The sequence below is a fragment of the Coenobita brevimanus genome, chromosome 43, assembly GCF_032717465.1.
Source record: "Coenobita brevimanus isolate Jiangsu-jjx chromosome 43, ASM3271746v2, whole genome shotgun sequence".
NCBI lineage: Eukaryota > Metazoa > Arthropoda > Malacostraca > Decapoda > Coenobitidae > Coenobita > Coenobita brevimanus.
This window is the reverse complement of record NC_136996.1, coordinates 8,754,050-8,780,265: the sequence shown is the minus strand read 5'-3', so window position 1 is coordinate 8,780,265 and position 26,216 is coordinate 8,754,050. Positions and strand designations below refer to the sequence as shown.

The 26,216-nt window shown below is 41.7% G+C and overlaps 1 protein-coding gene across 1 annotated transcript in view; it reads left to right on the top strand.

Moving 5' to 3' along the window:
- The window catches only part of LOC145397800 (uncharacterized), a 326,950-nt gene that overhangs the window by 123,319 nt on the left and 177,415 nt on the right, over positions 1-26,216 (top strand). Inside the window, exon 2 of the mRNA XM_080270821.1 lies at positions 2,681-2,965. Within this exon, the coding sequence (XP_080126947.1) occupies positions 2,890-2,965 (76 nt within the window). The 5' untranslated portion in view covers positions 2,681-2,889. The remainder of the gene's footprint in view (positions 1-2,680; positions 2,966-26,216) is intronic.

Sequence of the window (26,216 nt, the reverse complement as noted above, 5' to 3'; positions counted from 1 at the left end):
AAGTGCCCTACAGTGCACCGTTTTTGCTGTTGCTATTGCAAATGGACAAACCAACAAACATACAGAAAACGGATCATTATGATATAGATCTACTTCTGTGTGTGTGTGTGTGTGTGTGTGTGTGTGTGTGTGTGTGTGTGTGTGTGTGTGTGTACATTAGTGTTTGGGAATATGGAGATTCATATGAAAAAGTATTAAAGTTGTGAAAGTGTGCATATTGAGACAAAAGACAAAACGTGTGACAGGATGGAAGGGCTTATAGTAAAGAAACCTATCTCTCGAAGTTTTCGAATGGGCATTGAAGTTTATTCTCTTTGATACGTGACACCTTTTTGTTTTGGTGTTGCTGTTGCCATATTAAACCTAAAGCACACAGGTAGTTAGGGAGTTAGTTAAAGCTATATCCAATCCCTTCAGTTAGAGAAGTCTCTCCTAAGTTGTAAGAAGTCGTCAGGAGCAAGCACAAATTTAGCGAAAAATCGTCATTCGTTGTGAAGAGGATAAGCACTAGGGAGAATATCAGAAAAAGGGATTTGCTTGACAACTCAATAAGAATGTTAGCGTTATGATATAAAATGCTTTGGCTAATTGGAAAACATTAATCTCAGTCTCATGCCTTCCCATGTTCAGTCTACAGCACAACTGAGAATATGAAATAGTTCCGATGTTGAGGATCTTTGTGAAGACTGGACCTTTCCAAATGCTAATAGTTACCTTAACCCTCTCGGTATACAAGCGTCTTTTTACCTGTGCTGCCATAATACTAATCAGTTCAGCTTAGGAAAGGCACTAGTCGTGAAAGGGTTACAAACAGCGTACTTTTAGCCTCGTCTGGACAGTGTCGTTTGCCGATGAAAAGATAATATAAGAAAGGAGTTATCATACTGAAAGCGTCAACCCATGCACTCGACAGGTATAAAGCTACAGCTCGTCCTTGTCCACATTAACTCGCTGGTGATTATTGTGCTTTTGCAGCATTTTATTCCCCACCTCAGCGAAAGAACATAACAATACTACAGCTCTACATCATGTTCAAGCCATTTCTGAAGTTTCTGACAGTGTAGCATCATTCCCTGTTATCCAAACTCCCTTGCTACGGCCTATCATGTTTTGTCCCATTGATTTCTCTTTATCTCAGCTACAGAAGATAAAAGTAAAGGTAGATGATGTCTATTCCAATTACCACTCATTTAATGCCGGTGTGCCAAATAGATCTGCCCTAGCTCCAACCATGTTCTTCATTCATATTGATGATCTGTTGTTTGTCACCCTTAATCCCATTCACTCGTATGCAGATGACTCATCGTTTCACAGTTCCTTTACACTTAATCACCCACAAAGTTCGATATCTCTTACTTCCAACTCAGCACAGCAATCTCCATAAAGCAATACTTACCTAAGATCACTGAATGAGGACAGAGTAATAATGTCTCACATACTGCAAAGATACCAAATATATCCACTTTACTAGTTGACATATATTGTCTGCTTCCTATATTACTTTCAAAGCAACCAATACAGTATACTGCCACTTCCATAAGTACCCAGAATTCTCAATGTTAACCTTAACAATACCTTCAGTTGGACTTCTCCCGTTAGATCACTTGCTAAAACAGCGTCAAAGAAACTTGGATTAGTGTACAGAATCCATAGTTTCTTCACTAACGAGCAGTTATTCAGACTCCCCTGGGAGTTTGGAACTTCTACAGTAATCATATGCGTTCTTAGCTCGAATACAGACCACTCTTATGGAGTGGATGTGGAGAGGTTGCACGAAAAAAAATGAACAAAATTAAGAACAGGACTCTAAGAATAATTAATAACTCTGCAATTTCAAACGAACTACCTCCCCTACAGGCACGAAGGAATGTTGCCTCTCTTGCATTATTTTACAGGTACTTCTATGGCAAATGCTCAGACTAAGTTGCATCCATTGTGCCACCTCTCCACACCTTCCCCAGTGCTCCAAGTACACGTGCATCTGGTAGCCTCCAAGACTTGACTATCATACTGCCATACTGTAGAACTTCTGCCTATTAGAATTTCTTTACTCCACGAATTGCTTCTCTTTGGAACTCTCTTCCCCAGATTAGTTTCCCCCCAAACTTCAAGCTACAGCAGTTCAAGTTCAACTGTTACAGATTATTTTTATGAATAGAGGACACCTTTAATCTGGTGTATGTAATTTTTTTTTTCCCTCAGTTCATCTTCAGTTAGGCTAAAAAAAGGAAACATGTTCTAGTGTTACAATTCAGCTTTCATGACTGAGAGAAAGTTTTAGACCAAGTATAGGTGGACAGAGTGTTGCACTTTTTCTTCTATGTATCAGGTTCGAGCTCCCGATCGGCTACGGCCTGTGACTAGCGACCTACACGCAACACTTCCTCCATGACCGCCCTCCAACGTTTCTCACTGCATAAAGCCAATCTCTCTGAGTCCTTCTGAAAATGGGCATTGTGTAATCCTAAATGTTAGAGAATTATCATACTTAATGTCTTTTCTGTATTTGCTTCTCACCCCTTTCACACAACCTTATCACCATAAATCAATTACTTTCCAGTCATAAGGACGAAGGTACCGAGAAGAGAATTAAAAACTTTTCTGTATTACATATTTACCACTTATTTTACTCAGTTGTCGCCGTGCATCATTCATTATCTTTTCTTCTCCCACGCAACAGGACGGAGGCCCCAGTCAGGCTGAGCAGGTGACCAGTGATGTCCCTTACTCCACACCTAACACGAAAACCCAGCCCTCCCGCCATGACTATCCGACACATCGATCTTCCGTCGCGAAAAAGACGATATCGAGTGACGGGGAGGGGGTGCAGCGAGAAGGCACGGCTGGATTGGTTCTCTGTATGACGTCCCCCGCCTGGAACCCTGTGACATGGAAGAGCACAAGGATATCATACCCCCAACCTTACCTACCTTCGGACACGCCACAGTCTTGGTGTATCCCACAGGTGAGTCACATGTCCAGGCGATGTAATATTGATTTGGCCAAGTACACAGAAATTGGGAAGGTGGAAGAAAACGGGTGAAACAGAGATGAGCTTTACACCCGACTAGTTCGCCTATGACCAGAGGCAAAATTAGTCGGGAACAAAGCTCACCTCTGTTTCACCTATGTTTTCCTTCACCTCCCTCCCATACTTGTCAAAATGTCTCTAGAAATATACAGATTCTTTGATCAAGTGTATAGAATTTATTTGGTCAGTTGTTACAAAGTTTGGCTAGGGGATACAGAATTTGGCCAGGGATGCAGAATTCGACGAGGAGGTGGAAAATTTGGCCAGGGGGTGCAAAGTTTGGCGGCAGAGGGGGGTGGGGCAGAATGTAGTCAGAGATGCAGAATATGGCCAAGTGATACAGGGTTTGCCTGGGAGAGATATAATCTGACCAGGTGATGGAGAATGTTGTCAGGTGATAAGAAATTTGGCCAGGTGATGAAAAATTTGGCTAAATGAGGAAGACTTGGTCAGGTAAAGTCTGCTTAAAAATGGCAAGGTGAAGCAATTTTGTCCAGTGATGCAGAATTTATCCAGTGACATGGAATTTAACTAGGTAAGTAGAAGTTCTCCACTGATTTGGAATTTGACCAGGTAAGGCAGAGTTTGGCCACGAGATGGAAAATTAGTCTAGTGATATGGAATTTGCAAGGTAGAGCCCCTCCCCCCAAAAAAATGATTAATGTGACTCATTGACGTACTCGTTAAAACCAAAATATCCGAAACTTGGAGGACCCGACCCGACCGTAAGGCGATTACAACCGGCCGCGGTAAAAGTTCTAACCCTCAGTCTTTGCGGGAACGTCTATAAGTCTCAAGGATCTGTCGTGTCGGCGGCTGTGATGCATCGTCCGTTGGGATTCCTTCATGATCCTTTCTTCTCGGATCACATAAGTCACCATTGTTTTTTTGTTTGTTAATGCCCCTTCAGCACGATGACTTTGTTTTACTTTTCTTGCTTTCAGAACATCTTATTCACCTTAGGAATGATCCCCTGTACTGGACAACTTAATGAAGTTTGTTTCTAATTCCTTCATTAAGTGGGATCTCTCCTAGGCAGAATTATTTAAGTTGGGAGCAACAAAAACGGCATAAGAAGCACAAGAAAACTGTGTAATCCTTCTCCATCAGGAGACCCTGTGAAACGTATAGGGTCAAAGCAAACACAAACACCACCATAGTTAGCTCTAAAAAATCAATATCAGTACCAATGATAGCCCTAAAACAATTTTCTGAAGCGACGCCATTATTTTGAATCTCATTCCCCTCATCGTCATCATCATTTTTCTGGAGGCAAGTCTTGCCTTGGCCACCCATACTGAGCTTTGAAATGGGAAAGAGGAAATCGTGGTAGCGTAGAGGTTAAGGTGCACTCTCAGAGTTGAAAGAAAAAAAAAAATAAATTGCTTTGTATTGTGGCAAAGAATGATATAAGTCAGATTATTATACTTAGTGGAGGATCTAGGATGTTTGTACTGAAGGGGGAGGGGAGACTGAACGAGAGATAGCAAAACCAAATGGAGGAGAAGTACTGGAGGAGGTTTCCATCTCCTGACTGGAGATTTTCGCCTAAGTCGCCAGCCGCCGGGCTTGACGTTGTTGTTGTTGTTGTTGGAGAGCACTGTCAAACTGTACTTAAACCATATATATATATTACCTCTGTGGTACAGTGGTAAAGTGTGCGTTTTCGTACACTGAGGAACGAGGGTTCGTACCCCGCCAGGGTAATAAACTTTGGGAGCGTTCTTCATGCCACTTACTGCATTGGCGGACACAAGGGGTGCTGTGGTTGAACCAGTGTCGCATACTGTAAAGTATGTTTCCACCCAGTCGGCTTGCGCCGGCCGATTACACTTGGTTCACAGACTACACACACATCCAAAGCAACTCCAACACAACAATTACACTTACAAGCACTTCTCATCCTACATACAGTCTCTACCATACAGCCTAAGCGACTCGGTATCTATCTATGTATCTATATACAGGCAGAGAGAAATACGGGCATGCAGGCGTACAGACAGGCAGACAGATTGACAAAGAAACAGAGGGACAGATAAGCATGCAGGCAGACAGACGGGCAGAAAGACAAGCAGGACAGAAAAAGACAGACAGACAGATTGACAGACATCGGACAGACAGACACAGACAGACAGACAGACAGAGACAGACACAGACACCCCGATACAGACACACAGACGGACAGACAGGCAGACAGAGGCAAACTAAATTCCTCTGAAATACACGTGTGAGATCACATGCCCAAACCTATAGCCCTGCTCCTGTCGCTATGTATGTAGGTAGTTGAATTCCTCTGTCCAGCGCGTCCCAAATAACTCCACCAACAATTTTCGTCTATACTCTTTGCAGTCTGTGTTATTTTTTTTCAGCCCTCTATGCACAGCCCATCTGAGTGAGACGCCATAGGCCCGCGAACGCACTGATACGCACGCGCGCGCGCACACACACACACACACACACACACACACACACACACACACACACACACACACACACACACACACACACACACACGCACACGCACACGCACACGCACACACACACACACACAGATGCACACACACACACACACACACACACACACACACACACACACACACACACACACACACACACACACACACACACACACACATGGCCGGGAGCCATCTGAGTGTGCCTTGCGCATTACGGAGGTTATTCTTTGGGGCATGGAAGCATACATTCCTTTCTCATATCCTCTGACTAATGCAAGAAAGCCTTGGTTTAATCACACTTGTTCTAATGCTGTCCGCAACAAGGAGAGGGCCTATAAAAGGTAAAGAAGCCAACCCACCCCTGAACCACATATTTTATACATTTCTGCCCGGAATCGTGCGAAGTCTGTTCTTCGCTCTTTTAAAAATAATTTCATCCATACTACTGTAATTGCTCTCAACTCTCCAACTCGAATTCTTCCCGCTGCTTCTGGCACCTTCCCAAAAACCTTTCTAACAACTTTACCTCATCATCCTTCCCTCCTCTTTTCTACTCTGATGGCTCTGTAGCTATTTCTTCTACTGATAAAGCAGATCTCTTCGCTCAGACTTTCTCCTCCAATTTCACCTTAGACTACTCCGGTGCTGTTCCTCCATCATTTCCCCCCTCTGACTTCCTCATGGCTGACATTAAAATTTCTTCAGCTGATGTATTTTTTGCCATCACAGGCCTCAATACTAATAAGGCATATGGGCCTGATGGAGTCCCTCCTGTTGTTCTCAATAACTGTGCTTCTGTGCTTACACCCTGCCTAGGCAAACTCTTTTGCCTTTTTCTATCAACTTGTATCTTTCCTTCTTGCTGGAAGTTTGCTCTCATTCAGCCAGTCCCAAAGATGGGTGGCCATTCCCAAGCCTCTATCCTCCAATTGCTTTAACATCCTGTATCTCAAAAGTTTTCGAGTCAGTTCTTAATAGAAAAATTTTAAAGCATCTTTCCTATCACAACCTTCTTTCTGATCGTCAGTTTGGGTTCCGTCATGGACGCTCCACTGGCGATCTTCTCGCCTACCTTTCAGACTCCTGGTCATCCTCTTTTTGGGACTTTGGCGAAATTGCCATTGCACCTGACATCTCAAAGGCTTTCGATCGAGTCTGGCATAAATCTTTAATTTCGAAACTGCCCTCTTACGGTTTCTATCCTTCTGTCTGTGCCTTCATCACTAGCTTCCTTTCTGGTCGTTCTATAGCCTCTGTTGTAGACGGCCATCGTTGGTCTCGTAGATCTATCAATATTGGTGTTCCTCAAGGCTCTGTCCTGTCACCAACTCTCTTCCTTTTATTCATCACTGACCTTCTAAGCTGTACATCTAATTCTATCCACCCATACGCTGATGACTCCACCCTTCACCTCTCCATTCGGTTCCCGCAACGTCCATCTCAGCAGTTACTTCAACAAACAAGGAATGAGGCTATGGTACACCTAATGTCTGACTTGGCTCGTATCACTGACTGAGGTAATAATAATCTGGTTGTTTTTAATGCATCAAAGACTCAGTTTTTACACCTATCAACCCAACAGAATCTTCCACAGGTATACCCACTAATATTTAATAATATTTAGCTTAATCCTGCATCATCCTTGAACATGCTCTGTGTTTCATTTACTCGGGACTTGTCTTGAAAAGATCATATTACATCTCTTGTAAAATCTGCTTCCAAGAGATTAGATGTGCTAAGCCGACTCCGTTCCATCTTTACCCCTGCACAATTGTTGACTCTATACAGGGGTTTAATCCGCTCCCGTTTAGAGTACAACGCTCATGTGTGGGGAGGCTCCCCACATACAGCTCTTCTCAATAGGGTGGAGTCAAAGGCTTTTCGTCTCATTAACTCTCCTTCTCTTACTGACGTCCTTCAACCTCTGTCTCTTCGTCGCACTGTTGCATCTTCATCTCTTTTCTATCGCTACTTCAGTGATCACTGCTCCTCTGAACTGTCTACATGCATTCCTCCACCTCTTCGACGGGTACGTAGCACCCGTCTAGCAGCAGACTCTCATCCCTTTTCTGTCCAACTCTCTAGTGCAAGAGTTAACTGTTACTCCCAGTCCTTCATTTATGCAACGGGTTAACTCTGGAACTGTCTCCCTCTGTCTGTATTCCCTGCTTCGTATGATCTCCAGTCTTTCAAAAGCAGTGTGTCCAGGCATCTCGAAATGATCGGATCTTGAATTTGTTTCTCTCTTGTATTTTGTTTTTCTCTTGGAAAGAACAATAATTGTGTGCTCCTGGCCTTTGGTTCCTTCTTCCTCGCAGAAACACACACACACACACACACACACACACACACACACACACACACACACACACACACACACACACACACACACACACACACACACACACACACACACACACACACACCACGTTCTATTACTGTCCCTTGCATACAGTGACCACCCATTTGCATGCCAGCAGATACGGCACTTCCTCGTGACACCGGGTGGATATCAGAGTAGGATCTTATCCATACACACTTTTCAAGATATCTGGTTTGCCACCTGTGTATGTGAGGTGTAGATAAATAAAGGAATAAACAATTAAGAAAATATATATACTGGTATGCATAGGTGTGTGTGTGTGTGCACATATATATATATATATATATATATATATATATATATATATATATATATATATATATATATATATATATATATATATATATATATATATATATATAAATATATATATATATATATATAGAGCGATATATAGATGTATATATAGATATATATATATATATAGAGAGAGAGAGAGAGAGAGAGAGAGAGAGAGAGAGAGAGCTGTATATATATATATATATATATATATATATATATATATATATATATATATATATATATGTAAATGCATCTGTTTAAACCGATATAGCGTTGCCCCTGGCCCCTGCTTTGCTGGCTGGTTAATGTAGGACTGGATGGCGAATGATGGATGTTGAAGTTTGACGGGATATCGTAGTTTCTGTGTATTGTATTTTGTGAATGCACGCATGACAACCTTGTGATGGAGGACAGGCCAACGTAGAAACACCTTTCTCTCCAGGATAGAAATATCTGGCTATTGATCGATTGATAGTGACTCCTTCACTTTTCTCAACAGAAATTTACCCTTTCACTATGATATAGCTTTCTATTAGCTGAACATTACTGGTTTGTGATGGTAATGATACGATACAGGTGGCTACAGGTGTTGCAGATGGATTCTGGTTTAGGTGGCAAGGCAAACGCAGGGTGGCGTTAATTAATTTACCGAGTCTAGTAGTACAGGCCTGATAAGCTTTGAGCCTGAGCTGCTGCTGGTATAAGGGAGAACAAAGGAAAATGCTGAACCTACAACAGCTCTGACTTAGCCACTAGAGATTTCCTAACGGTTATACAGTGCATTCCTACTACATCATCATACATTTAGCTTTACAATAAGGCATATACATTACAGAGGCACGTCTCTACGTGATTGCACCGATATAAGTTGGCGGACCTGTTGCTCAATATAACAAACGTTCCCAGCTTTAATCCTGTTCTCCGATAGAAAGGTAGTGAACAGCATGAGAAGGGTAATTTCAGGTTGCAATCTACCTGATTCATGTTTTGAAGAATTAGGGCCACAGGATCAGTGCTTAAGTTAAAGGTACTCGTTCAAAATGGGTTAGTAAAGGGATAATTAAAACTTCACTAGTTACATCCCAACCCATATCTGAATGAAATCGTCATCCGGTAGCAAAAATAAAATTAATAAGAACGTCACTATATTAAATAAGTAAAAAATTATATCGCATGCATTTGTTACAAACTGATACACAGAAAAACCTGGAAAACTTATGCATGGATACAATTAAGATGCCAAGTGCGACCACACAGCGTGAGTGGGAGACGTGATGCTTCGTCACCCATTGCTAATTCGGTTATCAGTTTTGTTTACCTCATTACACTTGTCCCGCATATCTCCCTCTTCCATCCCCTGAGTGCAAATTCAACCCTGATTCGTTTCTTTTAATCTCTCCCTCTGTCTCTCAGTCTCTTTCTCTTCCTCCCCTTCCCTCTGACTTCTCATTATCTCAATCAATTCCCCTTCGTATCATCCCTGCTTTATAGGTTTTCATCCACAAACCGTACTTTTACTGAGAAATTAAGGATAATAGAGGATAAGCATATATATATATATATATATATATATATATATATATATATATATATATATATATATATATATATATATGTGGGGAGAGAGAGAGAGAGAGAGAGAGAGAGAGAGAGAGATTTTTATAAATAACAGAACAGAGGAAGGAGAAACAAATTAAAATTAAAAAAAAAATAATCCACACACCCTATAACTGGTTTCCTCCATTCATTAAAAAATCTGTAACAGTTGGACTTGAACAGCAGTAGGTTGAAATTTTGGGGGAAACTACTCTGGGGAAGCGAGAGCCAAAGAAATGCAGTTCGGGGAATAGAGGAATAATATTCTGATAGAAGGAAGTTCTACAATATAGCAGTGTGACAGTCCAGTCATGAGCACTGCCAGACACCTATGTAGCACACGGGAAGGCATGGAGAGGTGGCACAATGGATGCAACTTCGTCTGAGCATTTGCCATAAAAGTATCTGTAAAATAATGCAAGGGAGGCAACATACCTTATTTGTAGTGTATGTAGTTTATTTGTAATAGCAGGGTTAATAATAATTCTTGTTCTGAATTTAGTTTTAGTGCGACCTTTCCACATTCATTCCATTAAAGTGAGCAATATTCCAGTTGAGTACACACATGACTCTTATAAATTTTAGCTAACTGCTCGTCAGTGAAGAAGTTACAGACTCTATACTGTACAATAATCCAAGTTTCTTTTAGGCGATTTTAGCAAGTGATCTGACATGAGAGGTCCACCTGAGGGCATTGTTAAGTGAAACACCGAAAATTTCATACTTTTAGAGATAGCAGTATTAGTAGCATTGAAAGTAAAGTAGGAATCTGGCAATATCTGTCCATTAGTAACCTGTTTATATATGGTTTGACTACCATTAAGTGAAACAAGGTTGTTTTGTCTCCTTAGAGTGATCTTAGATATGTCTTGATTTATAGAGATGGATGTACTGAGATGTGAGTAAGAGATATTAAATACTGACTGTGTGTTTAAGTGTGAATGAACTGTCAAGTGTTGAGTCATCTGCATATGACTGAATGGGACTATGGGTGAGAGATAAGAGATCATTAACATGAATCTGAAGTAGGATTGGAGCCAGAACAGATCTTTGTGGTATGCCGGCATTAACTGAGTGGAAATTGGAATATACATCATTTACTTTTACTCTTACTCTCATTTTTCTGTCACTGATATATGAGGAAATCAGAGGAACAAAAGACGTTAGTCTATAGCAAGGGAGTTTGGATGGCGGGGAATGGTGCCAAACTCTGTCAAAAGCATTAGAAATATCAAGGGCTACTGCATGAGTTTCTCCATGTTGGTCAGTTGATTGATGGATGGTATGAGTCAGGAGATTGTGGACATCAATGGTGGATCTTTCCTGGGGAAAACTATCTATCTATATACCTAGGCTGCTTCCCCCAAGGAAAGGGAGGTAGCCGAGACAGGACGACACACTCTCCATTTACTCATCCATTTAAACACATTCATTCACATCTTAGCCCCAAAGGGGAGAACGGACAGATCCTCACCGCACCACACCGCACAAGGGTCAACTGCGCAATGCAATCACTAATTAAGTTTTGAAATGAAGATGTTTAACTATGTGCTTATTAATTACAGTCTCAAATACTTTACCAAGAGAAGACGTGATAGCTATTGATCTGTAATCAGAGGGGTCAGAGGAACTTCCTTTCTTCGGAATTGGGTGGATATTGGCTTCTTTCCAAGAATTAGGGAATGAAGAAGTACAGTCGCATTCAGGAGAAACGATACACATCTACTCTTTTTGTGTACTATGGAACTAATTTTTTCACTTATTGGATCATTGATGATCAATGCACCATGCAGTAAGTGAAACGATTCCACATCTCACCAACAGTAGAGTCTACAGTAGATGATATGAACGGATGTGTATCCCTACTTGTGAATGCGGCTGTAAGTATGCATGGTCTGAATATTTTAGCTAGAACAGAGGCAAGTTCGGGGAGTACTTTTTCAAAACAGTTGGAGGAATTCCATCTGGGCCTGGAACTATGCTGGTTGGTAAAATGTCTAGGATGGATTTTACGTATCCAGTCTGTATTTTAAGTGGAGCAATTTGGGGAAAGTGAAGTTCTAGTACAGGGACGTTCTGGCTGACTTCCTCTAAGGTGGAAGTTCTGACAAATGTACTGGCAAGAATACTCGCTTTACCACGTGGGCCATTTGTAATGTTACCATCTGGAGTTTTAAGTAAGAGAATGGGTGATGACTTGTTAAAGTTATTATTGAAAGAATTGACAGTTGACCAGATTATTCTGTTGTCAGCAGGATTGTTTAGTTATCTGGATGCTTGGTTGTGATGAAAATTTGATTTATCGAGATTTATTACTGCTTTTGAATGGTTTCTAACAATTTTAAATTACCTGAACGATACTGACGTTTTTAATTTTAAGTAAGAGTTATATGCTAATGACTTTTGGGCCGTTGCTCTGGAACAATTGCTATCAAACCATTTTCGGGAGTCCGATCGTTTAGTGGACTCTTGACTTGGTATGAACAATTCCATGCCAGCTTGTATTAAGTAATTAATGTGGGACTGGGTAGAATTGATGTCACTAGAGAAGAATGATTGCCATGGATTGTCAGCAAGATAATTTCTAAGTCAATCCTAGTCTGCCCTATCAAAGTGCCTTGGGGTCACCCTGACAGGTTCGGAACGGGGAGGTTTGGAGAAACCGACTGATGAGACTCTGATGAGATTGTGGTCGGAGAATCCATGTGGTGATAGTACTTCTATCCTGTATTGTTATGTATTATTTGTCAGGAATAGATCCACGAGATAGGCGTTATGGTTAGAATTGTCTGGTACTCTGGTTGGTTGCTTTACCAGCTGCGGGAGATTAAACGATTCTTCAAAAAGCTTGCATTCTAGACCAGTATCGTCAGTCCTGGCAGAATGCAATAACCATTCTACATTAAGGACGTTAAAATCGCTAAAAATGGTAACTTCAGTGCTTAGGGTGAGGTTAAGGTTAGTCAACTGTGTGGATATGGAGCCAAATACACTGGGTTCTGAAGAAGCATTGGTGGAGCAATAGACTAAACAGATATATTTGGTAATATTTTGATAATTTATTTTATACAGCGAATAATAAAAATTAGTTGACGTGAAGTTCAAAACAGTGTCAAGTGCCAATTTAGATTTGATAATTCTAACAACAGGTGCCACCCTTGTTACAGGATTTTGTGAGGAGATCGTAACCAGGAAAACAAAATGGGGATATTGCAGTAGAGGGAGAGATGTGGAATTCTGTGCGGAACGGGGCTTGAGAGGATACTGACTGGAGAAAAAGGTGAAGTGAATTCAGATTGGTACTAAGACCACGGGTATTTGTGAAGTATAATGCTGAACCTGAACTTCTCCGCTGACTAGCATATGCTGTTAGATACAGATAAATGTATGTATGTATATTTCATTCTCCACTGTCGTTGCTAGCTTGTTTTCACTGCAAACATTCTCTTGCATCCATTATAATATAGGTATAGAATTGCCTACAAAATCTCTCTCTCTCTCTCTCTCTCTCTCTCTCTCTCTCTCTCTCTCTCTCTCTCTCTCTCTCTCTCTCTCACACACACACACACACACACACACACACACACACACACACACACACACACACACACACACACACACACACACACACACACACACACACACACACACACACACACACACACACACACACACACATCTACTGAATTTTATACATTCGAAACACCCACACCTCTAAAAGTCAAGTGTAAGAAAGATGGTGATCTAATACTAGCGGAGTGGGTTAGATCCAGCTAGCATTACAGTCTTCATACCTGATCTACAGTATCTGTCGACGTGTTGTGAACAGTGGGATAATGCAGGGAAGTCCAAGAATGTTATCTCTGTTGAATTATTTTGAGACAAGAATGTGAGCTTGACTTGATCTCAATAAATAATTGTCTGCTCAGACGAGGATTTTATGAGGTCTTCAGGTACTTTAGGAACTTAGTCACCGTAGATAAAGATACTTTTCTTTTTTTCGGGATAATCCATTTGAGATTATGGACTAATACGCCGAGGCTGTAGAATAGGTTTAGGCACTGACGAGTACAGCTGTACATATGACGTTACAAATCAATCTGATAAATTAATGAAATTCGACATAGAAAGCACTCCCTTTTTTTTTGGAGGGGGGGGGAAGAATAGATCACCCGTTAGGCACTGGAATAATATAAACAATGTATTACCCAAAATCATTTTCAAAATAACATTCAGTTAGCGGTACTAGCCCTTGCAGGTATCACCCATCAGTAAATGGTGTATCATTGAACCGGTGCTGGTGTAAAGGGTGTAAGATTTACATAAACAAGTGGACAGAGACCGTCTGTAGATTTCCACTGCTCAATCATTTTGAATAATCCAACGTCGCCACGTGTTTTGCGTTAAAGACATTCAGTTAAACGCAGAAAAACACACACACACACACACACACACACACACACATATATATATATATATATATATATATATATATATATATATATATATATATATATATATATATATATATATATATATATATATATATATATATATATATATATATATATATATATATATATATATATATATATATATATATATATTGCATTGCTCACGTGATAAACGATAAAACTTCTGAATATGATGATGCGTTTAGAATTAACGCATCTTGATTCGTGGGGGAAAACATGGATATTAATTTTATGCAAGCTACAGTACAACGAAATAGAGAAAGCGATGATGGAGAACTAAGTCGAGGGGGTAAACGTAGAAGTTATAGACGAGATAATCAAAATAACTGTCATAAAATACCAAAAAATTTGATTTGAACTATCTCGGTAATGCGTATTCAGATGAAATAATGCCAGGGGGAGCACGTTCCACAACCTTTCTCTTCCCACACAGGCGCCGCTCTCAGATGCTGACTGAATGGAAATGAATTACAGTGGAGGCAATGTATAAAGAACAAAGAAAGTAGACCTACTGTTTCTTATACGAAAGAGAAAGAATAGCTCCTTTTCTTGTCCTCCCAGTTCTGAATCATGGACTACACTGACTTATTATTAGTCAATAGCGAAGCAATGACAAAGATTTTAACATGTAAACAAAAGATAATGGAACAATAATGGCAAGATTGACACCTGGTGGTACAGTGGGCTAAGAAGCACAACCCAGATGTGACGTTATTAGGGTTCAGATCCTACGGATGGTTGGAAATTGTTGCTTGATTAATGCCGCTCAGAGATAGGTAACTGATCCCATCGCTTTAATAGCTGGACTAACCCTATCCCCTTCGCTTTAGATTGGGCAATATAAGAGATGGTTAATGGACAGAAGTAGAAAAAACATAATACCTAAAGAATGTAATCGCTGTAATATAAAAGTTACTTGTTTTCCAAAGTACAACCAATATCCTAAGAGCTTACTAGTTTGCAAGTGTCATCACTGTGACAATATGAGTGGCTGCAGTGTTGCTGCGGGAGATAATGCCAAAAAGCCATACAGTTCCCATCATGGCGCTGCCAGTTGGTGGTTTGCTTATACTCGCTTCTGTTACGTCCCTTCACCATTAATGTCTTTCTTGTTTTACTCAAACTGTCGTCGATGTTAGTCAACTTAGGGAAGAATATTCGTAATGACGGCCTAGATATAGCCTTCATTAACCCCAGTACTACGAGAGATCTTCCATAAGCTGAGCAATATCGTCTGGGGGTAACAAAAATATAATGAAGAGGATGTCCTCGGGTTGAAGGGATTAGTGTACTAAAACTTTTGCAGACATCAGTATTATATGTATTATATGTGTGTGTACGTGAAAATAACGTGCAGCCGCTTCGTGGATGCTAATACGTACATATGTAACTGGCATCAGAGACCCCAAGAGCACAATGACGCTTTCTATAGATGTGGAAGAATCAATAGGGGTGGCCTTGTCAGTCTGTCTGTCCCACTCACTCACCTTCCCATACAGCACTACATCAAGATCTTTCACCGAAGGGTGATGAAACCTCCTCATTTAATACTTTTATACTTTCACTATACTCTTACCTCTACCAGATGATTTTATTCAGTTTAGGGGCTACTTTTCGAATTGGTGGGTTAGACAGTTCCTTCGGTTCCAGTATAATCCGAAGGGAGAGTCTTAAGCTGAATAACAGAGTTTGGTTGGAAAAATGTGTGAATAAAAACGGGTTATTGTACAGAAAATCTTATGGCAGAATTGTGTGTTAACAAAGTGGCATTATTGTTATAATTAAAGCATTACTGTCCCTTGCGATTATTAACTGTAAAACGCAATCATAACTTTACCTCCGCTCTTAATTACTGCCTGGACACAACGGTAATAAAAATGTATACTACCTCTGTTATCAGGAAGACATCAGTCACTTATAGTAAATGTGAAGGTAGGTCTACTGTAGATTAAAAATAACAATGTAAAAAGTTATTATTCAGTATATCAAAAAATAAAGCCTGCAGAGTAAAATGAGAACAATATAAAGTCTCATCCGGTAGACTGTAGCACCAGTCGAGCAGGGCAGTACTCCCGAGGTGGATGGAAAGCTGATGACAGGGAGTGCTGGAGCTCCCGTTTCATCAGCCCTCAGGACTAGTTCCTGACCATCCCCCTTTGCTGAACTTTTTCAGTGTCTCAGTTACACAGAGAGTAGGCCAGCGTGCTCCCCAGTACAAATTTCTCTAACTATCTTCACCAAACTACATGCACAGTACACACTACACTTCCTATTCAAAATTTACCAAAAATGGCGTCATTTTATCAAGCCTCGGAGTCCCCAGGGGGGGGGACCATAAATGCCCCCACCATCTGCCCCTCTCCCGGTGACGACTCAAGGTGCCTGGAACCACTGTCTGACTCTCATCTTCATTTCTGCAACATTCGCGGCCTTTCCTCTAACTTTCGCTCTGTTGAGCACCACCTCTCCTCCTCTAAACCTCACCTTCTTTTTCTAACGGAAACTCAGCTGTCTGAGGCAACTGACAGCAAACCCTTTTCTGTATCCACCTACTTTCTCTATACTCATTTCAAAGCCAAAGGTGGCTGTTGTGTATATATACGCAACGACTTATCTTGCTCTCGTGTTCCTGAACTTGATTCTTCTGAATTCTCCACACTCTGGCTTCGGCTTTCCTGTCATTCTCTGACTAAATATATCTGTGCTGTTTACTTATCCCCTAATTCTACTGACTATCAAAAATTCTTCGACTATCTTACTTCTACGATGGAACACATTATATCCATTTCTCCTTTCTCTGAAATCTCCATTCTTGGAGATTTCAATGTTCACCACCACCTTTGGCTCTCCTCTCCTTTCACGGATCCACCTGGTGAACAAGCCTACATCTTTTCTATCCTTAATGACCTAGAGCAGCTTGTACAGCACCCTACCCGTATCCCTGACCGCCTTGGAGAGAGCTCCAACATACTTGACCTCTTCCTCACAACTAATCCTTCTGCTTACTCTGTTAATCTTTTCTCTCCATTGGGCTCCTCCGATCACAACCTTATTACCTTAACCTGTCCTATCACTCCGGTACAGCCTGTGGACCCTCCAGGGAAACGTCGTCTGTGGCATTTTGGAGCCGCAGACTGGGAGGCCCTCAGGCAGTACTTCTTTGATTTTCCCTGGAATGATTATTGCTTCCATGGCCGTGAGCCATCTGAGTGTGCCTTGCGCATTACAGAGGTTATTCTCTCGGGCATGGAAGCATACCGTATATTCCTTTCTCATATCCTTTGACTAACGCAAGAAAGCCTTGGTTTGATCACGCTTGTTCTAATGCTGTCCGCAACAAGGAGAGGGCCTACAAAAGGTACTGGAGCCAACCCACCCCTGAATCACATCATCTTTACGTTTCTGCCCGGAATCGTGCAAAGTCTGTTCTTCGCTCTACTAAAAATAATTTCATCCATGCTAAATGCTCTCAACTCTCCAACTCGAATTCTTCCCGCTCCTTCTGGCATCTTGCCAAAAATCTTTCTAACAACTTTACCTCATCATCCTTCCCTCCTCTTTTCTACTCTAATGGTTCTGTAGCTATTTCTTCTACTGATAAAGTAGATCTCTTCGCACAGACTTTCTCCTCCAATTCTACCTTAGACGATTCCGGTGCTGTTCCTCCATCACTTCCCCCCTCTGACTTCCTCATGGCTGACATTAAAATTTCTTCAGTTGATGTATTTTCTGCCATCACTGGCCTCAGTACTAACAAGGCATATGGGCCTGATGGGGTCCCTCCTATTGTTCTCAAGAACTGTGCTTCTGTGCTTACACCCTGCCTAGGCAAACTCTTTCGTCTTTGTCTGTCAACTTGTACCTTTCCTTCTTGCTGGAAGTTTGCTCTCATTCAGCCAGTCCCAAAGAAGGGTGACCACTCCCAACCCTCCAACTATCGTCCAATTGCTTTAACATCCTGTATTTCAAAGTTTTCGAGTCAATTCTTAATAGAAAATTTTTAAGGCATCTTTCCTATCACAACCTTCTTTCCGATCGTCAGTATGGGTTCCGTCAGGGACGCTCCACTGGCGATCTTCTCACCTACCATTCAGACTCCTGGTCATCCTCCTTTCGGGACTTTGGCGAAAGCTTTGCCATTGCACTTGACGTCTCAAAGGCTTTGGATCGAGTCTGGCATAAATCTTTAATTTCCAAACTGCCCTCCTACGGTTTCTATCCTTCTATCTGTGCCTTCATCGCTAGCTTCCTTTCTGGTCGTTCTATAGCCGCTGTTGTAGACGGCCATCGTTCTTCTCCTAGATCTGTCAACAGTGGTGTTCCTCAGGGCTCTGTCCTATCACCAACTCTCTTCCTTTTATTCATCAATGATCTTCTAAGCTGTACATCTAACCCTATCCACTCTTACGCTGATGACTCCACCCTTCACCTTTCCATTCGGTTCCCGCAACGCCCATCTCAACAGTTACTTCAACAAACAAGGGATGAGGCTATGGCACACCTAATGTCTGACTTGTCTCGTATCTCTGACTGGGGTAAAAATAATATGGTTGTCTTTAATGCATCTAAGACTCAGTTCTTACACCTATCAACCCGACAAAATCTTCCACAGGTATACCCACTAATGTTTAATAATATTCAGCTTAATCCTGCATCATCCTTGAACATGCTTGGGGTTTCATTTACTCGGGACTTATCTTGGAAAGATCTACATCTCTTGTAAAATCTGCTTCCAAGAGATTGGGTGTGCTAAGCCGACTCCGCTCTTTCTTTACCCCTGCGCAATTGTTGACTCTATACAGGGGTTTTATCCGCCCCTGTGTGGAGTACAACTCTCATGTGTGGGGAGGCTCCCCACATACAGCTCTTCTCAATAGGGTGGAGTCAAAGGCTTTTCGTCTCTAACTCTCCTCCTCTTACTGACTCCCTTCAACCTCTGTCTCTTCGCCGCACTATTGCATCTTTATCTCTTTTCTATCACTACTTTAATGGTCACTGCTCCTCTGAACTGTCTGCTTGCATTTCTCCACCTCTACGACGGGCGCGTAGCACCCGTCTGGCAGCAAACTCTCATCCTTTTTCTGTCCAACTCTCTAATGCAAGAGTTAACCGTTACTCCCAGTCTTTCATTTATGCAACAGGTCAGCTCTGGAACTGTCTCCCTCTGTCTGTATTTCCTGCTGCCTATGATCTCCAGTCTTTCAAACGCAGTGTGTCCAGGCATCTCAAAATGATCGGATCTTGAATTTGGCTCTATATTGTATTTTGTTTTTCTCTTGGAGGGAACTGTTACTGCGGGGTCATGGCCTTTGGTTCCTTCTTCCTCGCAAAAAAAAAATATATATATCAAAATAAAATAAAACCTAAACGAAATGCACGTTCAGACAGTTTACCTGCACAGTCACTCAAAAACCTAATGACTGTACAATCATTTTTTTACTTCACTATCACCGAACCTTATTTTTTTATATATATATTTTTTAAGCCAAAAAGTTGTTTCTCCCACCTGTTATCAAATATTACTTCTCACCGGAATAATCACATGTAAAAGAAAGCAGTTGCATACTGAATATAAGAGGGTATGAGAAAGAACTTTATGCTGAGCTGTCTGTTTGTTTCTGGTGATCATGTAATAGACCAATCTTTTACTACTAACAACACACACACACACACACACACACACACACACACACACACACACACACACACACACACACACACACACACACACACACACACACACACACACACACACTCACACACGCACTCTCACACACACACACACACACACACACACACACACACACACACACACACACACACACACACACACACACACACACACACACACACACACACACACACACACACACACACACACACACACACACACACACACACACACACACACACACACACACACACACACACGAGTCGAGCAGGGCGGTACTCCCAAGGTGGATGGAAAGCTGATGACAGGGAGAGCTGGAGCTTCCGTTTCATTAGGCCTCGGGACTACCACCCCCTTTTGCTGAACTTTTTCAGTGTTTCAGTAACACAGAGAGTAGGGCAGCATGCTCTCCATACAAGTTTCTCTAACTATCTACACCAGACTACATGCACAGTACACACTACACTTCCTTTTCCAAAATTTAAAAAGGAAAATGGCTTCTGAAAATCAGGCCTCGGAGTCCCCGGGGGGGAGACCATAAATTCCCCCACCATCAGCCTGTCTCCCGGTGACGACTCAGAGAGATGACTGGAACTAGTGTCTGACTCACTTCTTCATTTCTGTAACATTCGCGGCATTTTCTCTACCTTTCGCTCTGTTGAGCATCACCTCTCCTCCTCTAAACCTCACCTTCTTTTCCTAACTGGGACTCAGCTGTCTGAGGCAACTGACAGCAAACCCTTTTCTGTATCCTCCTACTTTCTCAATACTCATTTCAAAGCCAAAGGTGGCTGTTGTGTATATTTATGCAAGAACTTATCTTGCTCTCGTGTTCCTGAACTAGATTCTTCTGAATTCTCTACACTCTGGCTTCGGCTTTCCTGTCATTCTCTGACTAAATATATCTGCGCTGTTAACTTATCTCCTAATTCTACTGACTACCAAAAAATTTTCGACTATCTTACTTCTACGATGGAACACATTCTATCCATTTCTCCTTTCTCTGAAATCTCCATTCTAGGAGATTTCAATGTTCACCACCACCTTTGGCTCTCCTCTCCTTTCACTGACCCACCTGGTGAACAAGCTTACACCTTTTCTATCCTTAATGACCTAGGGAAGCTTGTACAGCACCCTACCCGTATCCCAGAACGCCTTGGAGAGAGCTCCAATATACCTGACCTCTTCCTTACAACTAATCCTTTTGCTTACACTGTTAATCTTTTCTCTCCGTTGGGCTCCTCTGATCACAACCTTATCACCTAAACCTGTCCTATCGCTCCGGTAAGGCCTGTGGACCGTCCAAAAAAACGTCGTCTGTGGGACTTTAGAGCTGCGGATTGGGAGGCCCTCAGGCAGTACTTCTTTGATTTTCACTGGAATGATTATTGCTTCCATGGCCGGGAGCCATCTGAGTGTGCCTTGCGCATTACGGAGGTTATTCTCTCGGGCATGGAAGCATACATTCCATTCTCATATTCTTTGACTAATGCAAGAAAGCCTTGGTTTAATCACGCTTGTTCTAATGCTGTCTCCAACAAGGAGAGGACCTATGAAAGGTACCAGAGCCAACCCACCCCTGAATCACATCTTTTACACGTTTCTGCCCGGAATCGTGCTGAGTCTGTTCTTCACTCTTCTAAAAATAATCTCATCCGTACTAAATGCTCTCAACTCTCCAACTCGAATTCTTCTCGCTCCACCTGGCACCTTGGCAAAAACCTTTCTAACAACTTTACCTCATCATCTTCCCGCCTCTTTTCTACTCTGATGGCTCTGTAGCTATTTCTTCTACTGATAAAGCAGATCTCTTCGCTCAGACTTTCTCATCCAGTTCCACTTTAGACGATTCCAGTGCTGTTCCTCCTTCACTTCCCCCCTCGTGAGTTCCTCATGGCTGACATTAAAATTTCTTCAGCTGATGTGTTTTCTGTCATCACAAGCCTCAGTACTAACAAGGCATATGGGCCTGATGGAGTCCCTCCTGTTGTTCTCAAGAACTGTGCTTCTGTGCTTACACCCTGCCTAGGCAAACTCTTTTGCCTTTGTCTCTCAACTTGTACCTTTCCTTCTTGCAGGAAGTTTGTTCTCATTCAGCCAGTCCCAACGAAGGGTGACCATTCTCAACCCTCTAACTATCGTCCAATTACTTTAACATCCTCTATCTCAAAAGATTTTGAGTCAATCCTTAATAGAAAAATTTTAAAGCATCTTTCCTATCACAACCTTCTTTCTGATCGTCAGTATGGTTTCCGTCAGGGACGCTCCACTGGCACTCTTCTCACCTACCTTTCAGACTCCTGGTCATCCTCCTTTCGGGACTTTGCCGAAAGCTTTGCTATTGCACTTGACGTCTCTAAGGCTTTCGATCGAGTCTGGCATAAATCTTTAATTTCCAAACTGCCCTCCTACGGTTTCTATCCTTCTCCCTGTGCCTTCATCGCTAGCTTCCTTTCTGGTCGTTTTATAGCCGCTATTGTAGACGGCCATCGTTCTTCTCCTAGATCTATCAACAGTGGTGTTCCTCAGGGCTCTGTCCTATTACCAACTCTCTTTCTTTTATTCATCAATGACCTAAGTTGTACATCTAACCCTATCCACTCATACGCTGATGACTTCACCCTGCGCCTTTCCATTCGATTCCCATAACTTCCATCTCAGCAGTTACTTCAACACACAAGGGATGAGGCTGTGGCACACCTAGTGTGTGACTTGGCTCATATCACCGACTGTGGTAAAAATAACCTGGTTGTTTTTAATGCATCAAAGACTCCGTTCTTACACCTGTCAACCCGACAAAATCTTCCACAGGTGTACCCACTAATGTTTAACAATATTCAGCTTAATCCTGCATCATCCTTGAATATGCCCGGGGGTTCATTCACTCAGGACTTATCTTGGAAAGATCATATTACATCTCTTGTAAAATCTGCTTCCAAGAGATTGGGTGTGCTAAGCCAACTCCATACCTTCTTTACCCCTGCACAATTGCTGACTCCATACACGGGTTTTATCCGCCCTTGTGTGGAGTACAACTCTCATTTATGGGGTGGTTCCCCACATACAGCTCTTCTCAATAGGGTGGAGTCAAAGGCTTTTCGTCTCATTATCTCTCCTCCTCTTACCAGCTCCCTTCAACCTCTGTCTCTTCGCCGCACTGTTGCATCTTTATCTCTTTTCTATCGCTACCGGTACTTCAATGGTCACTGCTCCTCTGAACTGTCTGCTTGCATCCCTCAACCTCTACGACGGGCGCGTAGCACCCGTCAAGCAGCAAATTCTCATCCCTTTTCTGTCCAACTCTCTAATGCAAGAGTTAACCGTTACTCCCAGTCCTTCATTTAAGCAACAGGTCAACTCTGGAACTGTCTCCCCCTGTCTGTAATTCCTGCTTCCTATGATCTCCAGTCTTTCAGACGCAGTGTGTCCAGGCATCTCGATGTGATCGGATCTTGAAATTGGCTCTCTCTTGTATTTTGTTTTTCTCTTGGAGGGAACAGTTATTGCGGGTTCGTGGCACGCACGTGGGCGGGCGTATGCCCTGCAGCCCCCCCTCCCTCTCTCTCTCTCTCTCTCTCTCTCTCTTTCAAACTGTATCGGAATATCTGATATTATGAAGGTGATTTCCCAAGGGTGCACAAGCGAGGTGTACTGGCGGGAGGGCAGACAGAGCAGAGAGGGAGCGTTTATTCACGGGTACTGAGAAAAATATGCCGTCTTTTCAATTGGCAAGAACAGCACTAAAAATTTTGGTCGATCTTTTCACTGAGCTAAAGAGTAGAAAATATGTTTTTGCAGTTCCAATCAGTGTTATGTCTGTTTATTCTCCCCACGAGAATACAGTACCTAAAAAGTTGTTCCATCTTTTCGTCCAACACCGGGGTAAAACAATGGGTTATCATTACACCCGAGTATAGTACGGTGCTAAACAACTGATTCTATTTTTCATGCTGGCAAAATTATGTAAAAATTTATTGTTTGTGTATATTGTGTTCCATTCACGAGGACAGAGCAGTAAAAAATTATACCTGACTTTTCTTCGGGTAAGAGCAAACAGTGTGCCGCCTTTACACTGAGAATGTAACAAATACTATTAGTAGGGTCTTTCTTTTCGTCTAGTGCAATTATAATACTGAATAAGTACCTTCATCAATCCCGTAGTGCCTCCTGCCGTCAGAGTCAACTTAAGAACAACAGTCGAAATGGGCAGTGGTATTTCCTAGGAAGAAACTACTCCAAAGGTCAATTCAAGGCATTTACGATGTTATATTTTTCTTTTCCTAAAGTCATATTAACTAACCTTAGACTTGGTCAGAACAACGAATGATTCCGTTTCGGTCATATTAACTGACCGAGTCAGAACAATGAATGAGTCAGTTTCCCCAGATTAGGTCCAGGCAAGTCCAATTAATATTATCCCAGATCTAAAGACTGACTAGATCTTGGTATTATCCCGGCCATTTATTATCTTTTAAAGTCCTTCACATCCAGTCCGTCTGAGTAACTTCACGTCCATTCATGACCAACTTTGTTTATTCAAGAAGTTAGGTTCTTTCAGGGTCATAAATGCAGTTTAGGATCATTCAGTTACGTCACTTCCATATCTATCCAATTTCGTCGCCAGTCCAGGGTTACCCTGTTCAAAATTTGATAATTTCAGTGGCATTCAGGTCAGAGTAGCTTAATTCACTTGAATTGTGATCCATTTACGGCCATCTCATCTAGTATGGCTCAGACCAATTAAGGTTCATTCAGGACCATTCAAGACCAGTTAGGCTCATTCAAGCCGAGTTATTTCCATTTATAATGATCAGAATCACTTCAGACCTAATCATGACTATCAAATTCATTCTGCCATAGTCAAGGTATTTCAGGTCTGAGAAAACAATTAAGGCCCTGTCAAGTTCGTTCAAATCCTGTTCAGTTCGTTCTGATCATAAAAGTTCGTTCATATTCTTGCATTTATTTAAGTCCAGTCAGGTGAGTTCAGATGAGCGAAGGTTTGTGTAATGCCATTCAGCTCTAATTAGGGTCATTAAAGACTTCTGCCTATACTCGGACCAAAACAAACCAATTAGCCTCATCACAAAGAGGACTTCTTTGGATTATTATTATATTCCTGCTGTGAATTGATTATGTTCAGGTTAGGAGATGTTCTTTGTAGTGACGGAGTTCGTGAGGGCTATGTGTAACACCTCCAATTAGAAATGTTTCTCCTGAGCTGAATAAAAGCGTGTAAAGACCAAGAATAAATGAATATATATATATATATATATATATATATATATATATATATATATATATATATATATATATATATATATATATATATATATATATGCGAACTAACCACAGGAGAAATGAAAGGAGCGACAGTGAGTACTTTCGTATATTACATCTTCAGACAGAGTGAGACAGAAACGTAAGATTCTAGCTCCAAGATTCTAGTAAGATCAAAAAGTTTAGATGAAAGAAATGTAATAGAATCTTGTTTAATTTCTGGCACATATGAAAAGAATGTAAACATGAGCTATGGTCATTTTAAGTGTGATAAATTGTTAACTGAATTAATTTTAAAGCAGTATCCCCCAGACTAACACGTGATTGTTCCCTGTCATCTCCTTGTGGTGTAGTCACACCTGTGTGGGACACACCAAGCATTAATCCTCTTGGTCTTAAATTAAACAGCAGTATTTATCCCCTCCTCCCTCTCCCCATCTCCCTCCCTCCCACTCCCCTTTCCTCTCCTCCTGCTCCCTCCTCCTTTGTCACGTGCATTTTTTAGATTCAGGTCATCCTTTGTTGTGTTCCACTCCCTGCTGCAGGTGACCCTAAGTTAATCCGCAGGTAAAAATTCAGGTCATCCACTGTTCTGTGTGCCACTACCTGCTGCGGGTGTGCATAAACGACCTCTACCCTTTACGTTTCTGTCTCACTTTGTCTGAAGATGTAATATACGAAAGTACTCACTGTCGCTCCTTTCATTTCTCCTGTGGTTAGTTTGCATACATATCTTCACGGTGAAGTGAAATCTCTGCATATATATATATATATATATATATATATATATATATATATATATATACGAGGGGTGATTAGAAAGAAATGACAGTGAGTCCATAAACTTTTATTAGCATGAAGAACTATCAAACTATGACTCACATTCCTTCAAAGTACTCCCCTCCAACCTCTATGCAGCGTTCCATTCTCTTTCTCCACTTCATGAAGCAAGCGTGGTACTCTGAAGACGGTATACTTCGGAGTTCTGAATTGACGGTCCGTGCCAAGTCTTGGATGCGATGAAATTGCTTCCCAGCGATGG